Consider the following 21,820-nt stretch of genomic DNA (forward strand, 5'->3'; position numbering starts at 1 on the left):
CCACGGCGGCGTCTGCTCCGGCGTCCGCGTCGGCCAGCAGGTGAGCGGCGCCGCGGGCCCCGGCTCCGCGCACGCCGTGATGGCCGCGCCGGGCCGGGCCGTGCCCATCCATACCGCGATAGCCGTGCCGTGCCGTGCGTCTCTGGGCTGTGCCCATCCATGCCACGATGGCCGTGCCGTGCCCATCCATGCCGTGATGGCCGTGCCATGCCGTGCTTCTCCGGGCTGTGCCCATGCGTACCGCGATAGCCGTGCCATGCCTATCCATGCTGTGCCCATCCATCCCATGCTCATCCATGCCGTGATGGCCACGCCGTGCTGTGCTTCTCCGTGCCGTGCCCATCCATGCCGTGATGGCCATGCCGTGCCCATCCGTGCCGTGCCCATCCATGCCATGATGGCCGTGCCGTGCCATCCGTGCCGTGCCCATCCATGCCGTGATGGCCGTGCCGTGCCACGCCGTGCCATGCCATGCTCCTCCGGGCCATGCCCATCCGTGCCGTGATGGCCGTGCCGTGCACCTCCGTGCTGTGCTCATCCATGCCGTGCTGTGCTCCTCTGTGCCGCGCTCATCCATGCCATGATGGCCATGCCGTGCCATGCTCCTCCGTGTCATGCCCATCCATGCCGTCACGGCCGTGCCATGCCATGCTCCTCCAGGCCCTGCTCACCTGTGCCCCTCCATGCCCCCGCCGTGCCGTGCTTGTCTGTGCCTTGCTGTGCCGTGCCATGCCCCGCTCGCCCATGCCCTGCTCATCCGTGTTCCTCGGTGCCCATCCATGCCGTGCCACACTGGCCCTGCCATGCTCATCTGCGCCATGCCATCCGCGCTGTGCAGTGCCATGCTCCCCCATGTTCCTCTCTGCCCATCTGTGCCATGTCTCACCGTGCCACCCGCACCGGGCCGTGCCCACCCATGCCATCTGAACTGTGCCATGCCCACCCGTGCCACCTATGCCTCCCACGCCATCCGCACTGTGCCATGCCCACCCGTGCCACCCATGCCGCCTGTGCCATCCGCACCATGCCATGCCCACCCATGCCACCCGGATCATGCCCACCCTTGTCTGTGCCACGCACGCTCGGCGCCCAGGTGAACTTCACGGTGCGGGTGCGGGCGGGCGGGTGCCTGGCGGCGCCGCAGGCCGTGGTGCTGCGGGTGCTGGGCTTCGCCGAGGAGCTGCGGCTGGAGCTGCGCAGCCTCTGCGGGTGCCCCTGCGCCCCGGCACCCACCCCGGCGCCCCTCTGCCACGGCGGCACCCTCGAGTGCGGCGTCTGCAGGTGCCAGGGGTGCTGGGGGGGGGGTCAGCACGGGGGTCTATGGGGCGGGAGAGGGGTCCGTGGGGTGGGTCCATGGGACAGGTCGGGGGGGGGTCCATGGAGTGGGTTGAGGGGGCAGAATGGGTGTCTGTGGGGCAGGATGGGGGTCCGTGGGCAGGTTGGGGGGGCAGAATGGGGGTCCGTGGGGCAGGATGGGGGTCCGTGGGCAGGTTGGGGGGCAGGAGGGGGGGTCCATGGGGCAGACTGGGGGACAGGAGAGGGGTCTGTGGGGCAGGATGGGGGTCCATGGGCAGGTTGGGGGGCAGGAGGGGGGTCCATGGGGCAGACTGGGGGTCCATGGGCAGGTTGGGGGGCAAGTCAGGGGTCTGTGGGGCAGGTTAGGGGGCAGGATGGAAGTCTGTGGGGCAGGATGGAGGCCCATGGGCAGGTTGGGGGGGCAGGTCGGGGGTCCGTGGGGCAGGTTAGGGGGTAGGTCGGGGGAGGGGGGAGCAGTGGGGCGGGCAGCGCGGGGGGCCGAGCCTGCCCCACACCGCCAGGTGCCCGGCGGGGCGGCAGGGCCGGCGCTGCGAGTGCGAGGGGCCGGCGGCGGGGGGCGACTGCCGGCCCCCCAACGGCACGGGCCCCCCCTGCGGCGGCCGGGGCCGCTGCGTGTGCGGGCGCTGCCAGTGCCCCCCCGGCCTGAGCGGCCCCCAGTGCCAGTGCGACAGCAGCGCCTGCGAGCGCCACGACGGCCTGCCCTGCGGAGGTGGGCGGGGGGCGGCCCCACTGCGCGGCCCCCGGGAGGGGAGGGGGGGCCGGCCCCACCGCGTGGCCCCGGGGAGGGACCTGGCCCCATTGCATGTCCCGGGGGGGGGTCCTATTCCCATTGCATGTCCCCATGGGGGTCCCAGCCCCATTGCACATCCCTATGGGGGGGTCCCATTCCCATTGCACGTCCCCATGGGGGTCCCAGCCCCATTGCACATCCCCGTGTGGGGGGGGGTCCCATTCCCATTGCACATCCCCCTGGGGGGGGTCCTGTCTCCATTGCACATCCCGGGGAGGGGGGGTCCCATTCCCATTGCACATCCCTGTGGGGGTCCCAGCCCCATTCCATGTCCCCTAGGTGGGGGGTCCCGTCCCCATCGCACATCCCCTGGGGATCCGAGCCCCATGGGGGGGGGGGTCTCAGCCCCATTGCACATCCCCATGGAGGGACCGTCCCAATAGCACGTCCCCTGGGAATCCCAGCCCCATTGCACGGCCCTATGGGGGGGGTCCTGTCCCGATTGGGGAGGGGGGTCCTGTCCCCATTGCACATCCCCATGGAGGGATCGTCCCCATAGCACGTCCCCTGGGGATCCCAGCCCCATTGCACGGCCCCATAGGGGGGGGTCCCATCCCCATTGCACATCCCCATGAGGGTCCCGTCCCGACGGGTGTGGGGGGGGGGTCCCCGTCCCCCCACAGTGCGGAGCCCCGCGCCCACTGCCCCGCCGCCCCCCCCCCCCCCCCGGCAGGCCCGCGGCGGGGCGAGTGCGTGTGCGGGCGCTGCCGGTGCCGCGCCGGGTTCGCGGGCAGCGCCTGCGGCTGCGGGCTGGAGCCCGGCGCCTGCCTGCGCGGCGGCCGCGAGTGCGGCGGGCGCGGGCGCTGCGTGTGCGGGCGCTGCCGCTGCCAGCCCGGCTACCTGGGGCCCCTGTGCACCCGCTGCCCCTCCTGCCAGACCCCCTGCCAGCGGCACCGGTGAGCCCGGGGGCACCCGGGGGGGGGGGGGTCTGGGGGAGCAGGAGGTGTGGGGATGAGCTGGTAGGGGACGTGGGGACACGGGGATGGGGCTGGGTGGCAGGGGATGTGGGAACAGGGTGGCAGGGGACACAGGGATGGGGCTGGGGTGGCAGGGGATGTGGGGACAGGGTGGCAGGGAACACGGGGACGGGGTGGCAGGGGACATGGGGATGGGGCTGGGGTGGCAGGGGATGTGGGAACAGGGTGGCAGGGGACACAGGGATGGGGCTGGGGTGGCAGGGGATGTGGGGACAGGGTGGCAGGGAACACGGGGACGGGGTGGCAGGGGACATGGGGATGGGGCTGGGGTGGCAGGGGACGTGGGGACGGGGTGGCAGGGGACATGGGGACGGGGTGGCAGGGGACATGGGGATGGGATGGTAGGGGACATGGGGATGGGGATGGGGTGGCAGGGGACGTGGGGATGAGGTGACGGGGACGTGGGGATGAGGACATGGGGGTGAAGATGGATGTGGATTGGGTTGGGTTGGCAGGGGGTAAGGAGAAGAGATGGCAGGGGACGTGGGGACGGGGCTGGGGTGACAGGGGACACGGGGGTGGCATCGCAGGGAGTAGGGGGACAGGGACGGGGCTGGCATGGGGACAAGGAGGGGACACAGGGACAGGGACTGGGACAGGGTGGTGGCACCAGGGCTGGCATGGGGACAAGTTGGGGACAAGACGGGGCCGGGCTCAGGCCGGGGGTCGCAGCAGTGGTGGTGCTGGGAGGGGAGGGGACGGCGGTGGCCCTGACGCGCTGGCCGGCGGCTGGGGGGGGGGGAACACGTGCAGGGACTGCGCCGACTGCAAGGCCTTCGGGCTGGGTCCCCTGCGCGCCAACTGCAGCCTGGCCTGCGCCGGCACGGCCGCGCGGGTGCTGCCCGCGCGCCCGCCCCACGCCGACGCCTGGTGCACCGAGCAGGCCGCCGACGGGCGCATCCTCGTCTTCCTCGTCGAGGGCGAGGGCGAGGATGACGGCGACGGCGACGGGAACATCACGCTGACTGTCTGGGCTGAGGACGGTGAGTGCAAATGCGTGGGTGGGTGGGTGGGTGGGTGGGGAGGGCACCCCCCCCGTGCCTTTGGGGGGAGGGCATGGGGAGTCCCTGCACCCCAAGGGACCCTGTGCCCTGAGACACCTCATGCTTGGGCGTCCTGCACCCCAAGGGGCCCTGTGCCTTGAAGAGCCCCATGCTTGGGCGTCCTGCACCCCAAGGGGCCCCATTCCTTGGTGTCCTGCACCCCAAGGGGCCCTGTGCCTTGAAGAGCCCCATGCTTGGGCGTCCTGCACCCCAAGGGGCCCCATTCCTTGGTGTCCTGCACCCCAAGGGGCCCTGTGCCTTGAAGAGCCCCATGCTTGGGCGTCCTGCACCCCAAGGGGCCCCATTCCTTGGTGTCCTGCACCCCAAGGGGCCCTGTGCCTTGAAGAGCCCCATGCTTGGGCATCCTGCACCCTAAGGGGCCCCATTCCTTGGTGTCCTGCACCCCAAGGGGCCCTGTGCCTTGAAGAGCCCCATGCTTGGGTGTCTTGCACCCCAGGGGACCTCATTCCTTGGTGTCCTGCACCCCAAGGGGCCCTGTGCCTTGAAGAGCCCCATGCTTGGGTGTCCTGCACCCCAGGGGACCTCATTCCTTGGTGTCCTGCACCCCAAGGGGCCCTGTGCCTTGAAGAGCCCCATGCTTGGGCGTCCTGCACCCCAGGGGACCTCATTCCTTGGTGTCCTGCACCCCAGGGGACCTTGTGCCTTGAAGAGTCCCATGCTTTGGTGTCCTGCACCCCAAGGGACCCACCCATGCCTGGAGTTCCTGCACCCCAAGCAACCCCCCCCATGCCCCCAAAGGACCCCCATGCCTGGACTGCAAAGAACCCCACGCTTGGGTGTCCCTGAACCCCAAAGGACCCTGTGCCCAGACATCCCTGGACCCCAAGGGACCCCATGCCCCAACAGACCCTCATCCTGGGGGGTGGAGGGTGTCCCTGCACCCAAGGGAGCCCATTCCTGGGGGTTCCTGCCCCCCACCCCAAAGGACCTCATGCTTGGGGGGGTGGAAGGGGGGCCCTGCACCCTGTGGGTCCTCTATGCTCCAAGGAACCCAGTGTCCCAGAGGACCTCGCCATGCCCCATGTGCCCGGGGCGGGGGGGGGGGTTTATTGAGGGGACCCCCCCCCCACCTCCGCGCGTGGGGCTGAGGCCGCCCTCGGCAGCCGCCGGCGCGCCGGCGCCCGCGGGGCTCGTGGCCGGGCTGGTGGTGGGCGGCGTCGTGGCCGCGGGGCTGCTGCTGCTCCTGCTCTACCGCGTCTCCGTGGAGGTCTACGACCGGCGCGAGTACAGGCGCTTCGAGAAGGAGCGCCGCCGCGCTCGCTGGAACCAGGTGAGCGGGGGTCCTGCCCCCCCCCCACCTCCAGCACCCATGGGGAGGGCCCAGGTGTCCGGGCCGCAGCACCCCACCACCACCACCACCATGGGTGCTCTCTCCTCCATGCCGCAGAACAACCCGCTGTTCAGGAGCGCCGTCACCACCACCGTCAACCCCAACTACGTTCGGGAGTGAGGGGCTGGGCACCCCCCTGGAAGGGGCAGGATGAGGCCGAGCCGTGGCCGTACCCACACCCCCACCCTGGAGCGTGGGGCGCCTGCCCCACGGCGCCCTGCCGAGCGTCTCCCCTCCTGCACCCCGTCCTTGTCCCTGTCCCGGAGCCCGCTTCGCTGGAGGACAAAAGTCACTCAATAAAGGGAGAAGCGCGGCGGCAGCCGAGACCGGGCGCTTTCGTGTCGCCGGTGGGAAGGGGTGTCCCCGCCGCGCCGCGGGGATGGGGGGGCAGCGGGCGCCAGCCCCCCCAGGGACGGCTGCGGGAAGGTGCCAGCCGCGGGGACGGATGCAGCCGGGCGCCAGGCACGGAGGGCGGTGGGCGCCAGCCCCCCCCCGGGGACGGCTGCGGGAAGGTGCCAGCCGCGGGGACGGATGCAGCTGGGCGCCGGCCCCTTTGGGGACGGATGCAGCTCCGTGGGGACGTAGGCGGGTGGATGCCACATCGTGTGTGTGTGTGTCCCCCCTCCCAGCTCCGTTTTACTCGAGCGTAAACCCGTCCCCTTCCCCGCCAGGCCCCAAGAGAAGAAGCAAAAAAGAGGTTAGAAAAGAAAAACAATGACTTTTATTTAAATACCCTAAACGCCACGAAGGAACAGACACCACGCTACGGGTAAAAAGATACAAGTTCATAACATCTTATAAAAACTACGGTTTAAAAGTGATGCTGGGCTACCCGCTCAGGAACGCGTGCCCAGGCCCCCCCCCCCGCCCCCCTGCTTCCCCTCCCCCATAGCAAAATAAGTATATTAAAAAAAAAAAAAAAAAGACAAAAAAATAAGCCATGGGACTTTCCGGGGAGGGCGGGGGGCTCGGTCCGGCTGCGGGAGCCGCAGCTGCGCCGGGCCCGGCTCCTTCCTCTTCCTCGCGTCCCCCCGCCGGGTTTCGGGGGGCAGCGGGGGCCCGGCGGCGGCGCAGGCGCTCGCGGGGCGGCGGCGGCTCCCGCTGCACTTTTGCCCTCGCGGGAAGGCGCAGACAGCGAAACCGGCGGGCGCCGCGGGGGTTTCGCTCCCGTTCCTAGTCAGCCCTCGGCCCCCACCTTTCCCACGCCGGGCGCCGAGGCGAGCAACGCGAAAGGGGGGCAAAAGACGCCGCTCCCGCCTCGGTCCCGGGAATAAAGACGACGGCACCCGCTCCGGCACGCGGGAAGCTTCGCGGGTGGGGGGGCTCTCGGAGGAGAAGCGGCAAAGCCGCCTCGCGAGCCCCGAAGTTTTCCAGCCTCCGGAGAGCTGTTGTTTTCCGCGCCACGGCCCGGCCGAGTCAGCTCCCCTCCCGGTGCGGCCGCCTGCGCCGTTGGGGCGCCGGGTGCGAGGAAGTCCCCACCCAAGGCGGCCGCGGGGTCCGGCCCACCGACCGCAACCGCTTCGTCTGCATGTCCCCCCCCCCCCCCCCCCCAACACACACACACACCCCCAGCCGACGGCGAGCCGGAGCCGAGGCCCACGCGGGAAAACGAACCAACCGTCCCGCGAAACGAACCGCGTCGCGGAGAGGCGTCGCGGGGGGGCCGCGCGGCCGCCCGGAGCCTCGCGGCGGGCCCGAGAGCCGGAGCGCGGCCGGGCGCCGACGTGGCTCCTCCGGCCAACGCTCCCCCGCCGCAAGCGAGGACCCCGAGCGCGGCCTCAAATTTCCACCCCGGGCGGCCTCAACCGAGGGCCGAGCCGGAGGGGGTTGGAGCCGCTTCGGAGCTCTTCTTGCGGCACCAGCCGGGCCGAGGAGGTTTCCTGTTAGGCAACGCCGCTGCGAGCCCGGCCCCGCGCAGGAAGCGGCGCCGAGCACCCTCTGCTCGGCGCCCGGAGCCGTCGGGCAGCAGCGCGGAGCCCCCGAAACGGCTTCGCGAGCCGCCGCCGCCGCCGCGCGGGAGCCCGGCCGTATCCGGCACGGCGCGGAAAGGAGCCGACGGCGCGAGGCGAGCGGGACGGCAGCAAGAGGCGACGGGGCAAAACTTCCCCCTCGGGCGGCGGCAGCTGGAGCGGCTCGGCCCGCTCTGCCCCCAGCGCCGCGGGTCCCGCCGGCGGATCGGGACGCGCTGCGTGGGACCGGGGCGGAGCGGCGCCGCGGCGAGCGGGACGGGTCGGCCGCGGCCGGCTTCACGGCACACCAGGGCCCCGGCCCGACACAGAAAAGAGGAAGGAGGCGACGGGTGGGGGGCTGCGGGGAGGCAATCGGGACCGCGGGCGCCCGCGGCCCGCTCCGACGTGGCCGCGGCCCGGCTCCCCCTTCCCGCGCGCGCAGCGGCAGCCCCATTTGCCCCCTTTTTTCCCTCCCCCTTCCAGGAGCGCTGACCTGAAGCGGTAACGGATGTGTTTCCTCCCGGGGAGGCGCGAGTTCGAGTCCCGGCTCCGAGGGGCTTGTTTCGAGGTCGACGCGGGCGTTCGGGCAGCGCCGGCGGGGACCCGGGCCGGGCGCGAGCCCCTCGGTGCGCTCCTGCAGAGCGAGCTGCGGGCCCGGGGGGAGGCGAACCTTCATCTTCTTCAAAAACTTGCTCACAGAACCATCCTCGGAGGCCAGTGGAGGAGGCAGAGGGCAAGGCAGGACGGGACGAAGCAGTTTGTCTCACGGAGAAGCAGCAATTCATCAGTTTGCAGGTGCCGAACAGTCCGTTTTCGGCGGAGGCCGCGGTCCGCCGCCAGGCACCGACGGCTTCCCGAGGACGGTCTCTACCAGCGGAGGCGATTCCTGCTCCTCTCCGGTGTCGACGCTCAGCAGCCGAGGGCAGCTACGTGCCGCGCTCTCGCCAGGCTGGGACGCGGGCGGCGTTTTGGGTCCGGCCACAGGTGATCCCTGTCGCGGCGGTTCCAGCGGCCGCTCGGAGCGAAGGGTGCCGGGAAGCGGGGGACCTTCCGCAGGGAAGGAGGGATCCTGGCAGAGCCGGAGAGCTGCGTCTCCTCGCCCAGCAGCCCGCGAGGGCAGGGCTCTCCCTGGGGGGAGCCATCAGGAGGCCCGAGGCAGGGAGCCGGACCCCTCCGGGGTGGTGGGGGGAAGAGCCGAGGGCTTCTGCTGCTTGGTGACGCTCGGGGGCCAGCGAACGTGGCTGCGCGGCGCGAACGCCGCCCTCTCCGCGCCTCGGGGGCTCCTCGGGCGAAGGGAGCCTAGCAGCTCCCCCTGCTCGCTTCTGCTCACCCCCTCGCGAGCCGCAAGCCCCCAGAGCCGCCCCGGTCGAGGCTCCTTCCCTCGCCAAGACGGCGGGCGCTGGATTAGCATCAGCAAAACCCGGGAGAGCCTCGCCTCTTCCCAGACGCACCCCGCGCGCGGGCCGCCCCCGGCTCTCCGCTCCCGCCCAGCTGGCTGATCCCAGACCCCAGGGCTGGGTTTAACTTGTAAAAGGCCAGATCGCGGCCCCGCGCTGCCCGCCCCACGGCGCTGGGACCGTCGTGCCCTGCTCCGGCACCCAGGCCGGCGGCCTCCCGCGGGGCTCCCCAGCGGCGGCGCGGCACGGCGGAGCCTCTCCCCGCGGCCACGGGCCTCGCGCCAGCCCCGCGGCGATGCCACGGGGCGACGCCTCGGGGACCCAGGGCGGCAGGCTGCCAGCACACAGCCCGACCCGGCCCCCCGTTGTTTTTTTTTGTTTTGTTTTGTTTTGCTTGCCAAGACTCCGTCTCGCCGCCCACCCGCCCGCCCACGTACCACACGGCTCTCCCCCAGCGCTGCCGCCTCTTCCCCTACCCCACCACCTCTGCCCGCTCTTTGCGGGTGGAGCAGGGGGGTGGAGGCAAGAGAAGCGAACAGCCACGAACACGCGCAGAGACTAGAAATGAAAAGGAAAGAGCTGCAGACCTCAGAGCGGCAGCCTGCAGCTGGGATGGGCCCCTGCCTTTCATACCTGAATCAAAAGCCTCCACGGCCTTTCGAACTTTTGCTCTCTCTCTTTTCTTGGAAAATGGGGTTAAAGAAGGTCCCTCCCCGCTAGACTTCCTACCTGAGAGCCTAGTGTCTGCGTGAACCCGTCCATCGGCCGAAAGGAAGCGGTAAGGGTTTGAAGCAAGTGTCGCTACTTTGTTCTGTTTAGGCCTGCTTGTTGCTCAAAGCCTTTCCTGAGAGGCAAATGGTGGTACTTCAAAACAAAGGGGGAAAACAAAAGGAAGGTTTATACACAGCTGCCCGTGGCTTCTGCTGGTTGGGAAAAGATTCCAGATCATCTTCAGCTTATGTACAGTGTCAGGACCTCATCTGAAAGTCTAGGAGAGTGGCCCGCTCTCCCCTCCCCGCTCCGCAGCGGGGAGCTGGAGCAGGCAAAACCAGACGGAAAAAACCCAGAGATCTCGTCCGTGTCCCGGCTCTTGCGAGGGGTCATCTCGGCTCCTAGAGCAGCAGCTGCGAGTCAGGGGTTTTGGTTTGGCAACCTTGGCACATTCGTTTGTGTCTAAGCAGCCTGTCTGTCCTGGAGAAGCTCTGCGGGAGACAGGAGAGGAGAGGGGAGGAGAAGGGGGTTACCAGCGCCGCGACCCCCCCCCCCCCCCACCGGATCCAACCCAGCGGGCGGGGGCCAGCATTACCTGCATGCAGCGCTCGCACTGGTAGGGTTTCTCCCCGCTGTGCACGCGCTTGTGGCGCTCCAGGTGGTACTTCTGGATGAAGCGCATGTCGCACACGTCGCACTCGAAGGGCTTCTCGCCTGGGGGCACCGAGGGCAGGCGGTGAGGGGCACAAGGGAGCGGGCGAGAGGCTGCCGCCCTCTCCCCTGCCCGACGGGGCGTCTCTCCATTGCTAACCCCAGCACACCTGACTGCAGGATCACAGAAGCTCCTGAATTAGGCCCCTAACGAGCCAGGCTATTTAATTACCAGAGCTCCTGTGCTTGTCAGGATGGAGTCACTGAGACACGAGCAGCCAGAGGCTTGATCAGGGTGTTAAGCTCCCTCCTCTACCCTGAGGAACTGGAGCAGCCCCAGCCCAGCAGCCTTCACGGCCCAGCCCTTTACCCGTGTGGATGAGGATGTGTCTCTTGAGGTGATAGCTGCTGCGAAAGGCCCCGTAGCAGTGCTCGCAGATGAAGTTCTTGGGGATCCTCAGCTGGAAGGAGCCGTTCTGTTCAATCACCACCACCTGCAGAGCAGATGCAGCCTGTCAGCTGCCAGGTTTTGGCCCTCCACCCTCCTTGCTCAGAAAGCCTCACCTCAAAGCCCTGCAGGAGCCACAAGCCTGCCTGCCCTGCGCAAGCAGAGACGCTCCTCCCCCCAGACCTGCCAGAGCCCAAGAAACCTCCTTCTCCATCATGGCAAACCTGGCTGTCGAGTCGAGATCCTCTCAGCGAGGAGCGGCTCTGTCCTTCGGCGCCGGCCGCCCGCTCACGACGCTGGTGACGGCACAGGTAGGGAAGGTTGGTCCCGAGGGGCGCGGGCTCCTCAGCGGGACTCCCCCAGCCCCGCTCTGCCCCCACCGCATTAGGTCCCATTACCTGCCTTTTTAATGGACTTTTTTGGCTGCGAAGCTTCGGCTGTCTCCTCCTCTTTGCGGCTGCGAGACTTCTCACCGTCCGGACGGAGACCCTTTGGCGGAGAAAACCGATTTCAGGCCTCCTCCCGCGGCCCCAGCTCCTCTCCGCAGCACGAAGCGTGGCCATAAAGCCCAGGGCAGCGGGGAGCTCTACCATACCAGCACGTCCGGGCTGCTTCCTCTCTCCCCGTTCTCCGCCTGTTTAGAGCTCTGTTTTGGCATCATCTTCTTGCTGGCCACCGTTGGCACGAGGCACACTCCAGAGAGGCCTTCGCAGGCCAGGAGGCTCGCCTGCGGAAAGACAAACAGGCAGGTGAGCCGCAGGCGTCGAGCCGCGCGGTGACCGAGCCGTCGCCGATCGGCCGGCGAGCAAAACACGCCGAAGCCCTGCGAGTGATGGAAACCGGCCGTGCTCAACCCCGTGCAAGCGAGGCTGAGACCCCGTCGCGCCCGGTGGGGGCTAGAGAGAAGGCAGAGGACCTAGTCGCTACTGGGAGCTAATGGGAGAGTTCGGATGGTTAGTTCCCTGGAGCTCGAGCAGCGTTTAGGGAGCAGGTTCCCGAGTCCGCGGCGTACGGACGCGTCCGTGCGCCGCCGGGCTGGGGAATCTCTCCCCGCTCCGGGCTCCGGCGGGCTCCGGCGCCACGCCTCGGTGCGGTCCGGCAGCGAGGCGGGGAGGGAAAGGACGAACGCACGCGTTCCCCAGCCCGGGTGCGAGGGACCGGGGCGGGGCTGCGGCGCCCCTCGATGTCACCGCTGCTCCGCTCGGCGGCAGCTGCGGCGCGCGCAGCGAGCACGACCTCTCCCCTCGCTCACAGGGCTCTGCAGCTCCCTGTGGCGGCGGATCTTGGGGTACAGATGGGAAAATTGGGGCTCATTACCTGAGCCATCTTGTGTCTGTCTGTCCTCAACAAACGGATTGTAACAATTCTTTAGCCTTAATTCTCTCCCAGGAAAGAATTTTACGGTTAGAAAGACTGTTTCAGTTAATCATTTTTTTGCTGGTCTTGTCCAGTACCCTCCACTTTGCCGACATCTTTCTGGGATCGGGGAACCCGGTGCCGCGGGCGCGTCGAGGCGGTTCCTCCTCAGCCCTGGGAGGGCCGGCAGGGCTAGGCAGGACGGGGACTGCCCGCACCGCTCTTACAGCGGAGACATCCCCAGCCCCGCTCCGCTCGGGGACGGGTGCCGGCTCCGCGCGGGGAGAACGCTGCTGCGGGTCTTCGCCTGCCCGGCTGGAGCCTGCGGGGAAGAGACCGACGGTTACAGGGGACGGGGAGGCCAGCGCCGCTGGGCCGGGCCCCCCAGCTGGCTGGGCGGGGGGGGGGATGCTGGTCTCCTTGATGCCAGCAGCACACAAAGGGTGGCAATGTCACCTGCTAGGGGACTTGTGGTGGTGGGGTGACCCTGGGGGGGGGGGGGAGGGGGAACACTGGGGGCAGAGGTGACCTGGGATGGGGGGGGGGGGACACTGGGCAGGAGGGGAACACGGGGGTGCAAGTGAGCTGGGATGAGGGAGGACACTGGGGCAGAGGTGACTGGGGATGGTGGGGGGGGGGACTGCGGCAGGGGTGATCCAGGATGGGGGGGTGACACCGGACAAGAGGATCGGGGAGGAGGTGACCTGGGATGGGGGGGGGGTGATGCCGGGTTTGGGGGTGGGGGGAGGGGGTCGACTCGAGGGAGGAGGGTGTCCGGAGGGGGCGACACCCCTCGGGGGTGGCTCTGCCCGGCGTGCGGGGGGGAGGGGCGACCTCCGGGGGGGGGCGGAGCTCTCGCCCCACCCCTCCCCCTCCCGGCCGATAAAGGGGGAGGGGGGAACCGCGCGTGCGCGCTGGGCCCACCCGGTGTCGCCCCCCCCTTCCCCTCCCCCCCCCAGCCGCGCCGGTGCTTTCCCGGTGGGGGAGGGGGGATGGGCTGAGGCGGCGGCGCGCGCAGCCGGGCCCGGTGAGGGGCGCGGGCCAGGCCGGGCCGGGCCGGGCCGGGCCAGGTCCGCCCCCTCTCCTCCTCCCCCCGGGGGGCTGCGTGCGGGCAGGAAGGGGCGGGAGCTCCGTACCTGCCGCGGCCCCTCCGCGCTCCGCTCCGCGCCGCCCGCCGCACCGACAAGTTTACAAACCGCCGCGGCCCCAGCGCCCCCCCCCTTCCCTCGGCCGCCGCCGCCAACCCGGAACCGGAAACACCCGCCCCCGCCGGCGCTTCCGGCCGAGGCTGTAGGGCGGGGAGGGAAGCAGCGCCCCACGCGCGCGCAGAACCGCGCGGCGACGCCCTCGTGGCCGCCGCCATCTTGGAACCGGGCGGCGGTTGTCAGGGCGACCGAGGAAGGGAGGGCGGAAGCGTCCGCGGCCTCCTGGGCTCGGCCCTGGGCGGGGGGCAGGGAACTGCCCCCCCACCCCCTTATTGCCCCTTGGAGGGGGGGGGCTGTCGGCTTGTTGCCCCGGGGGGGGTCACACCCTGTTATTGCCCTCACGGGGGTGGCTCTTTCCTCCCCCCTTCCCTCTTATTGCCCCTGGGGGGGGGGTGTCTCCCCCCCCACAGTCTGTTATGGCCCCCAGGGTGCCCTGACCCCCCCAATTGCCCTTGGGGGGGTCTCTCCCCCCGTAGCCCCTTATTGCCCCTGGGGGTGTCCTGTTCCCCCCTTATTGCCCCTGGGGGGTTCCTTTCCCCACATTGCCCCTGGTGGTGGGTCTTAGCCCCCTCCCCCCCACGTTGTGACCCATTTGGGGGGGGGGCTGTTCTCTCCTTAATGCCCCACCGGGGACATCCTTTCCCCTTGCCCTGTTATTCCTCCGGGGCAGCTTCTGCCTCGTGACACCCCGGGGAGGGCAAACGCCGGCCCCCTGGCCCCCCATCTCTGCTGCCCGTCCTCAGTCCCTCTCCCCCTTTTCCTGCCTCCTTGCAGCCCGCAGAGGCGCTTTCCTGGCATCCGACGCGCGGACACGTCGGAAGCGTCCTCCGACGGGCTCGGCGCTCCTGGCCCCCCGGGGCGGCTGCAGGAGCCGCTGCGATGCGGCTGGCGGCACTGAGGGACCCGGGCGGCGAAGCAGCGAGCCCTGAGTTTGCTCTCCCGAGCGCTTTGGAGGTCCTTTTCCCCGCCCCATCCTGATTTTTCTCCCGGGATGATAATATCACGTCCCGTGGGGCTGCTCGGTTGCTCCCTGGCCTCCCTCCCTGCCCTCGTCTTCCCGTGGCCGATAAATGCTTAGCAAGTGCCCGAGTTTGCCGCCCTTACGTGCCGTCCCCGACGCTCCGTTTTCCGTCAGCGCCTCTGTGTCGGTGCCCGTGGGGCGGCCGCGCTGGGGACTCTGCTTTCAGCCTGCTTCAACCCTCTGAGCGCCCCTTGAGCTCCTCATTTGCAGGGAAAAAAAAAAAAAAAGGAATAAAAACCCCCTCCACTTAAGCTAATCCCATCTCCTGTTTTTTGTATAGGGTCTCCTCCGGAGGTGTTGCGGTTTGCTTTCTGTACCCTATACGTTTCTGAAGCTGCGAGAAGCAGGGCTGTCGCCTGTGGCCTTTGCTGCGCTTGGGGAGAAGCGTCTCTGGGGCACAGGTAAGCGTTTCGCTCTGGAGGGGACCGGCTCACGCTGACGGCGTGCGAAACGGTGGCCCCGTGCTCCTGCCACGCGCCGGGCCGCAGCGAGGGGCTGCAGCCGGCTTCTCCTTCCTATTTCTATTCCTGGAAGGAAGGGCTTCGGTTTGAGCCTTCGCTAGAGGGGCCTTCGGGTGGCCCCAAGCGTCGGGCAAATCCTCTGGATGCGGGGTGAGCTTTTGGGGGAAGGTTTAAAGGAATTGTGGCTGAGTTTCTGCCCCGGGGAGGAGGGGGCGAGCGCTCAGAGCCCCGTGCAGGGAGCCTGGCTCCTCCATAGCACGTCCTGATCGGCAGGGTAGGATCAGGAAACGCAGCCGGTTCCCGCGTGAGCGGCTCGTCGCAGCAGCCTGGCAGGCTGCGTTTTACCTCCCTCGGAGGGATGCAGTACGGCAGGAGGAACCGGTCGCTGGGGGCAGGATGCTCCGCTGGGGGCTCCGGCTCCTTCCCACCAGCCTGGTGGACTCGTGGGCTTTGCTTCGAGGGATGTGGACCAAGGGGGAGTGTTCCCTGCTGTGGGAGCACGGGGCCTGCAGGGGCCTGATGCTGTCCGGGCAGCGTTAAGACCAACGGGTTGAGGTTCAGCCTGCATCGAAACCAGTGCTGGGTGTGAGGGAGAGACTGGGAGAGCGGGAGGCTGCTTGGGAGTCATTACTTTGCGCTCACCTTGTCTCCCTTCCCCCTTTCTGCAGCTCCTCCCTGGAGATAGGAGATACCATCCCCTTTTGCCCTGGTTTGCAAAGTCCCTGCTGGCCCGAGCCGTCCGTTCATCCGTGTGCAGACGACAGCCAGGAAGGAGAGCGCGCCGGCTGCCTCCGGAGAGATCCCAGCTGCGGAGACAGGGCTTTGGCACGGCGACCGGCTGGCAGCAGGCCCCTCGGAGCGGCTGGCTGCACCTTTAAGAGCTGCTTTGCGAAGAGCCGAGGAGCCGCTCTCCGTCAGCTCCCTTGTACTTTGTCCCTTCGCAGCACGGCACTGAAACAGGAGCAGGTAACAGGGCACCGAGGCCGTGCCAGGGGCCGTGAGGGGCACCCACTGGGGGCTGCTGGCCCTACGGGGGAAGGGGCTGCGTGGCGCGGATGGGAAGGGCTCTCCACGCTGCTGAGAGCTTGGAGGAGAAACCTCGGCTGCAGAGCCCGTACAGGGGGGGATAGAGTCCTCCAGGGTTTCCCAGGAGATCCCTTCTGGGAAACATCCAGCATAGCAATGTTTTTTTTTTTTTGGGGGGGGGGAGGGGTATCACAGCTGGGATGGAGCTGGGGGAAGGCAGCGTCTTGTTCACCATCGAACTCTCATCTTCGCTCTCCAGATGAGCACAGATTTGGGGGCAAGGAGCGTCTCCGTTATTGATTAGTGGGTGTGCTTGGACTCCTCCACGTTCCCATAGCACAGAGAGGCGCTGTAAAAGCAGCGGCTGCTCCTGGTCTCCGGGTGAAGGAAGTTTGCAGGAACGCAGGAACTTGCTGTGGCAGGAGGTGGTTCCAATCAAACTGAGCCCCAAGGGCGAAACTGAGACCTGGCAGAGGGTTTTGAAGTGTGCAGAGGAGATAAAGACGACTTGCCAGACACAGATAGGAAGTGTGAAAGTCCAGGTTTTCAGCTAATTCATTTCAGGAAAGCTTTTCTCTTTAATGTGGTGCCTTGTTAATGTGAGAAACTCTCTACCCCGAGGCTGCAGCAGGACTCCGGAAAGGCTCTGCCGTTGTGAAAATCCCCTGTTTGTGCAAAGTGAAAAAAGTAAGGGAGCGTCTTTCCACGGCCTGCTGCAGAGCGCAGAGAGGCAGCAACAAGGGGAACGGGAACTTCCCTGCCGGCAGATTGACCCTGGGTTCGTAGGTCCCTGGATCTGGTCGCCAAGCTTGGGGAATGAGGTGTTTTGGGGCTGGCCTCCCTGCTGGCTCTGGATCCCCTTCCCCAGGGATGCCTTCCCAGGCCATGTACATGCAGCAGGGCTGGGGCTTGGTGTGTGTCCTGGTGGGGCATGTGGCACAGAGTGACATCTGTCTTATGTGTCTCCGCTGCCCAGGGGATGAGCAGGAGAGACAGCTCATGATGGCCGAGAGCAGCAGCTTGGAGCATCCTGGCCTGGATAAGGCAGCTGGCGAGGAGTTCCTGCAGGAAGCCTTCCAGATCCTCCTGGAAGAAGCCATCAGGAAGGGCATGGATGCGACAGAGAAGGTGAGCTAGCCCTGGAGCAGCAGAATGAGGAGGGGACCGGGGTGGGAACGGTGCCAGAGCTCCAGGTGGATTAGTAGGGAGCCCTGTCCAGGGCTTTTCTGAGCCAGGTCTCGCAGCGACAGTTGTGCCTGTCCCTGCCCTTTGCTCCTGCCGTGGGCAGCCCAAGTGCGGAGGGGGCAGGCAGCAGCGTGGGGATGGCCGTGGGTGATCGGGGGCAGCCGGCCTCACTGAGGCCTGGGCTGCCACCCTCACACGGGCCAGCCAGCAGCTGGGGACAGGGTCCCTTGGGGACCCTGCTGTCCCCCCTCGCCCACCAAAAACAGGGTCAAGCAGCCCCTGCTCAAGGGACAGGCCGCGAGGTAGCCTGGGTGCTCGGATCTGGTCTCCCTCAACTGCCCCTCGAGTAGTGACTCCTGCCCGGCAGAGCGGGATACGTGGCCCCGTATCCCTGAACCTCATCCCTGCAGGTCTGTGAGTGGAAGGAGCCCCGGGAGCTGCGGGAGCTGCTGGACCTGGAGCTGAGGAGCCACGGGGAGCCGCGGCAGAGAGTGCTGGAGCGCTGCCGAGACGTCATCCGATACAGCGTGAAAACCTGTGAGCGTGGAGGGACGCCAGCCGCCCCGGGGGCTGAGCCGCCGTGCGAGGCCGGCTCCCCACCCAGCGGTACAACGTCCTCCGGGTCACGGGTCCGGCACGGCTCCGCTCACGGCTTGGTCCGTGCACCCTGCTGCACGTGCCGGTCCGGACACGGCCCTGCTGCTGCTCGCAGCTCCGCCGCGCACCCTGCCGCACGCGCAGCTCACGACGCGGCCCAGCTCGCGCGTGTCACGGTTGCCCCCTCGTGGCTTGTGGCCCAAGGACCCGAGCTCCTCGCAGGGCGGTGATGACAGGGATGCAGTTGTCGGGGGTCCTGTGAGGCTCCTGACCTCCCTGGCGAGCTGCCCTCGCCTGCCTGCCGCTGAGGCCTCTCCCTGTTTCATTGTCCCCCAGGTCACCCTCGCTTCTTTAACCAGCTGTTTTCTGGCCTGGACCATCATGCCCTGATGGGACGCATGATCACAGAGACCCTCAACACCAGCCAGTACGTGCTTGCACCTGGGAGGGCACTGTAACTGCTCACAGGGATCTCGTTAGATGCCATAAGCAAGGAGTTTTTGGGGGGTCTCACTTCCATCAAGGTTTTGGGGAGCCTGAAGGGGAATGGGGGAGGCCAGCAGCGCGTCCGACCGCATGCGAGCAGAGCCGGGTTGCGTGCCTTCCAGGTACACCTACGAGATTGCCCCCGTGTTCGTGCTCATGGAGGAGGTGGTGCTGGCGAAGCTGCGGGAGCTGGTGGGCTGGAGCACTGGGGACGGGATCTTCTCCCCAGGTGCGTGAGGCCGGCGGGTGCGGGCTGCGTTAAGCCCTTTCCGTTCCTGGGTGCCGGGCCCCGGACTGGCTCCCAGCCAGCACGGCAGGAATCGCCGCGGGTTTGGTCCCAGCCCAGCGGTGGCTTGGCCAGGTCTCCTGACTGTCCCCCCAGTCCCAGCCAGCCGGGACCTCCAAGTTTTTGTCCCCTCATAGGTGGCTCCATCTCCAACATGTACGCCATGAACGTGGCCCGGTACCACCGCTTCCCGGACAGCAAGCAGAAAGGCAGCTGGGCCCTGCCGCGCCTGGTGCTCTTCACTTCACGGGAGGTATGGAGCGGGGCTCTCCCACCCTTCCTCCTCCCCGCGCTCGGTGGCTGCTCTCCGGCAGGTCTCGGGGCAGCCTGCACGTTGCCTGAATGGAGCTGGGACACGTGTGGAGACAGGAGGGGAGAGGGTGGGTTGGGAGAGGCTGGATGGTTTTGGGACCAATCCTCGGTCTGATCCCCATCTATTCCCCTCTCAGGGCCACTACTCCATCCAGAAGGGAGCCGCGTTCCTGGGCATCGGCACCGACAACGTCTACCTGGTCGGTGTTGATGAGAGGTGAGAGCATCCAGGCCGATCCGAGCCGGAGTCCAGTAGATCCTGGCTCTGCTCGTTGACCAAATCACTGCTGGGATTTTTGCTCAATGTCCATTAGGGGGAAGATGATCCCCGAGGAGCTGGAGAAGGAGATTGAGAGGGCAAAAGCCGAGGTGAGATTAGAGGGAGAGGAGAGCACCCGCGTGGTGCTGGGGCGGAGGGGCAGAGCCACGCGCGACGGGCGGCCCTCACCGCTGTCCCCTGCCCGTTCAGGGCGCGGTGCCTTTCTTTGTCAGTGCCACCTGTGGCACCACGGTCCTGGGCGCCTTCGACCCGCTGGAGAGCATAGCAGACGTGTGCCAACGCCACGGCATCTGGTTCCATGTGGATGTGAGTGACTTTAGGGGGGATACGAGGCCGTGTGGGTGTCCTGCTGGGTCCCCCGGGCCTCTGCACGAGCCCCATCTTCCCCACGGCGTCTCTAGGAACGGTGGCTGCTCTGACACATCTCTCCCTGCCTCGCAGGCTGCTTGGGGCGGCAGCGCCCTGCTCTCCAGGAAACACCGGCACCTCCTGACCGGCATTGAGAGGCGAGTACCTCCGAGGCTGGGGCCCGGCTCTGAGCTAGGCCACTAAAAGGCGAGTTCGGAGCTGATTTTAACACTCGCAGATCCAGGGACAACGATCTTGCCGCGTGTCCCGCTTGGCTTTACCCTGAGCCGCAGCCTTGAGCGAGCTGCTGCCAGGATGAAGGCAACAGTGGTGGGAAGGGCTGCGCTCTGCCCCCAGGGGCGATTGCTGCTCTGGGTATCACCCCCGGGCTCTCAGCCTCCCTGGCTGGGCTCGGGGCTTGCAGTCACCCCCGGGCCCGCTTTGTCCCTCTCCCGCAGGGCGGACTCGGTGGCCTGGAACCCCCACAAGATGCTGATGGTGGGTTTGCAGTGCTCCGCCTTCCTGCTCCGAGACAGCTCCGTAGGTCCCGCCGCCCTTGTCCGGCCCCGGGGGCAACCCCAGGGCGCTGGGACATCCCTGCCCACCTGCCCTGCGCTTGTCAGCGCCCGCTGGCCGCGGGGTCACAGCCGTCTCTTGCAGGGCCTGCTCCAGCGGTGCCACGGGGCCAGCGCCACGTACCTCTTCCAGCCTGACAAGTTCTACGACGTGTCCTACGACACGGGTGACAAGACCATCCAGTGCGGCCGCAGGGTGGACTGCCTCAAGCTCTGGCTGCTCTGGAAGGCCGTGGGGACCGAGGGGCTGGAGAGACGCGTGGACCGGGCCTTCGCCTTCACCAGGTGAGCGCCGGGAAGGCGGCAGGGCAGCGGTGCCCTCGAGTCCCCGGTTCGGGTCGGGCCGTTAGCTTCCCTGATGCCTCGTGCCTTTGTAGCGAGGTTGGTCCTGTGGCTTACGCTCTTGTTTGCCCCCAGATACCTGGCCGAGGAGGTTAAGAGGAGGGAAGGCTTCCAGCTGGTGCTAGAGGTACTGCCTGCCTAGCAGAGGAGGTGAAGGTGCCCTGAGAGACTGAGTGGGGGTACTAGGACGAGCAGGGACTCCTGGGCTCTGCTCCCTGCTCTAACCATGGCTCGGAGGCTCTTTATGCCTCATCCCCCCGCTTGGAAACTGCCTAAGGCATCACAGGGACGGGGACAAGCACCAGGGAGGCATCGGAAGGGGCCCTGCCCATTTCCAGCTGCTTCTGGGATCTGCGAGCTGGGGAAGTCGATCTAAAGCCCAGGGGGTTCCTGAAACGGGAATGGGAAGAGATGAGGGAAAGCAGGTGTCCCCCAGGCCCCCTTTTCCGGAGGCGATGCGTCCGTGTGGGGTGCTCCTCAGAGAGCACTGCTGTAGGGGCCCCCGCTGTGTCCTCCTCCCGCAGCCGGAGTTCATCAACCTCTGCTTCTGGTTCGTGCCGCCCAGCCTGCGGGGCAAGGAGGGCTCTGCAGATTACTGGCCCAGGCTGGGCAAGGTGAGCGCCAGCGTCGGCCCTCCGCGGCCGGCCCCTCGAAGCCCTGAGGTCCACGGCCTGGCCCTGGAGCGCAGGGTGGCTTTGGCCAGCCCTGTTGCGCTGTGGACCTGAGCGGGTCACGTCTCCATCTCCACGCAGGTGGCTCCCGTGATCAAGGAGCGGATGATGAAATCGGGCTCCATGATGGTGGGTTACCAACCGCTCGACGCCAAGGTCAACTTCTTCCGCCAGATCGTTACCAACCCTGCGGTCACCAGGGCGGACTTGGATTTCTTCCTGGATGAGATCGAGAGGCTCGGCAGGGATCTGTAGGGATCCTGGGGGCCTTGTGCAGCCCCTACTCTGTTCCGTTGGCTCCTCCAGCTCCTCTCCATGCTGGAAGGCCATGGGAAATGCTTGCTTGCACGCAGACCGGAGTTCCCTGCCCCGTCCTCTGCGAGCCGCTGCCTAACGCGCTTCACCACGCCTCAACATTAAGCTGGTCCACAATCCTGTTCCCTCAGCTTTTCTCGGATTCACTCCTTTCTCCTCCCTCAGAGATTGTTCCAAACTGAGAGCCTCAAGTGAGGGTGTTCAGGGAGCCGGAAGAGGGGAAGAGCCCAAGGTTATGGAGAAGCCCGTGCAGCCCGGGGCCTGCAGGCGGCTGCTCCCTGCTCTGCTGAGCTGTGGATATGTTTTGCCCACTGACACTGGACCCCTGTGGGCTCATGCTCCAGGAAAGTCAATGCTTGGCGTGAAACGATGGCACCCAGCACGTGCTTCTGCAATGGGTGCTCCAAAGGCAACATCTGCGTGTCCAGCCAGGGATGCTTTCACCGTGATACTGGTAGGAATTTCTCCTGCTTTGGCCAGGGCTGTCTGAACGGCCTAACCCCAACTCGAATCTTCCTGGGCTGCGTCCCCCCAGCTTTTCTGCGTCCCCACGCCACACCCAGAGCACTTGGGCCAACTCTTAATAAAATAAATGTGCAGTAAACATAGCAACAGCTCTCCCACCCACCAGGCTGCTTGGCTCCAGGGGAAGAGGTGTTAGAGGGTGTCGCGGCATCCCGGGGGAACGATGGGTTCCCGGGAACGATGAGCAGAAATGAC

The 21,820-nt window shown here is 67.4% G+C and overlaps 3 protein-coding genes across 10 annotated transcripts in view; 1 reads left to right on the forward strand and 2 right to left on the reverse strand.

Moving 5' to 3' along the window:
- The window catches only part of LOC134152052 (tensin-2-like), a 10,016-nt gene extending 9,826 nt beyond the window's left edge, over positions 1-190 (reverse strand). The window contains 1 exon segment of the mRNA XM_062597093.1: positions 115-190. Coding sequence (XP_062453077.1) covers positions 115-190 — 76 coding nt within the window.
- A 9,074-nt stretch (positions 191-9,264) lies between these two features.
- LOC134152188 (zinc finger protein 740-like) lies at positions 9,265-14,318 on the reverse strand. Of its 4 annotated transcripts, none has more exons than XM_062597349.1 (8): positions 14,300-14,318; positions 12,089-12,312; positions 11,230-11,361; positions 11,037-11,123; positions 10,859-10,930; positions 10,557-10,680; positions 10,131-10,249; positions 9,265-10,026 (listed from the first exon to the last, which is right to left on the reverse strand). In XM_062597349.1, the coding sequence occupies exons 2-8, from the start codon at positions 12,104-12,106 to the stop codon at positions 9,937-9,939; spliced, it is 642 nt and encodes a 213-aa protein (XP_062453333.1). In that variant the 5' UTR covers positions 12,107-12,312; positions 14,300-14,318; the 3' UTR covers positions 9,265-9,936. The 4 variants fall into 4 exon arrangements, with proteins under 4 accessions (XP_062453333.1, XP_062453332.1, XP_062453334.1 ...); XM_062597348.1 differs by lacking the exon at positions 14,300-14,318 and adding an exon at positions 13,127-13,210; XM_062597350.1 differs by lacking the exon at positions 14,300-14,318 and adding an exon at positions 13,127-13,210 and having other exon boundaries at positions 11,952-12,312.
- Positions 14,319-14,573: 255 nt separating this feature from the next.
- Positions 14,574-21,694, forward strand: LOC134152132 (cysteine sulfinic acid decarboxylase-like). 5 transcript variants are annotated; one of them, XM_062597256.1, is made up of 17 exons: positions 14,574-14,617; positions 15,346-15,643; positions 16,325-16,481; positions 16,680-16,831; positions 17,299-17,425; positions 17,822-17,912; positions 18,094-18,200; positions 18,395-18,510; positions 18,707-18,786; positions 18,884-18,938; positions 19,039-19,155; positions 19,291-19,355; positions 19,656-19,737; positions 19,858-20,057; positions 20,190-20,241; positions 20,639-20,728; positions 20,867-21,694. In XM_062597256.1, exons 4-17 carry the CDS (start codon positions 16,703-16,705, stop codon positions 21,038-21,040), a joined length of 1,485 nt encoding a protein of 494 aa, XP_062453240.1. In that variant the 5' UTR covers positions 14,574-14,617; positions 15,346-15,643; positions 16,325-16,481; positions 16,680-16,702; the 3' UTR covers positions 21,041-21,694. The 5 variants fall into 5 exon arrangements, with proteins under 5 accessions (XP_062453240.1, XP_062453239.1, XP_062453242.1 ...); XM_062597255.1 differs by lacking the exon at positions 14,574-14,617 and adding an exon at positions 15,159-15,232; XM_062597258.1 differs by lacking the exon at positions 14,574-14,617 and adding an exon at positions 15,159-15,232 and having other exon boundaries at positions 16,332-16,481.
- Positions 21,695-21,820: the final 126 nt, after the last annotated feature.

Source organism: Rhea pennata, chromosome 29 (genome assembly GCF_028389875.1).
Source record: "Rhea pennata isolate bPtePen1 chromosome 29, bPtePen1.pri, whole genome shotgun sequence".
In the NCBI taxonomy this organism is placed as follows: Eukaryota; Metazoa; Chordata; class Aves; order Rheiformes; family Rheidae; genus Rhea; species Rhea pennata.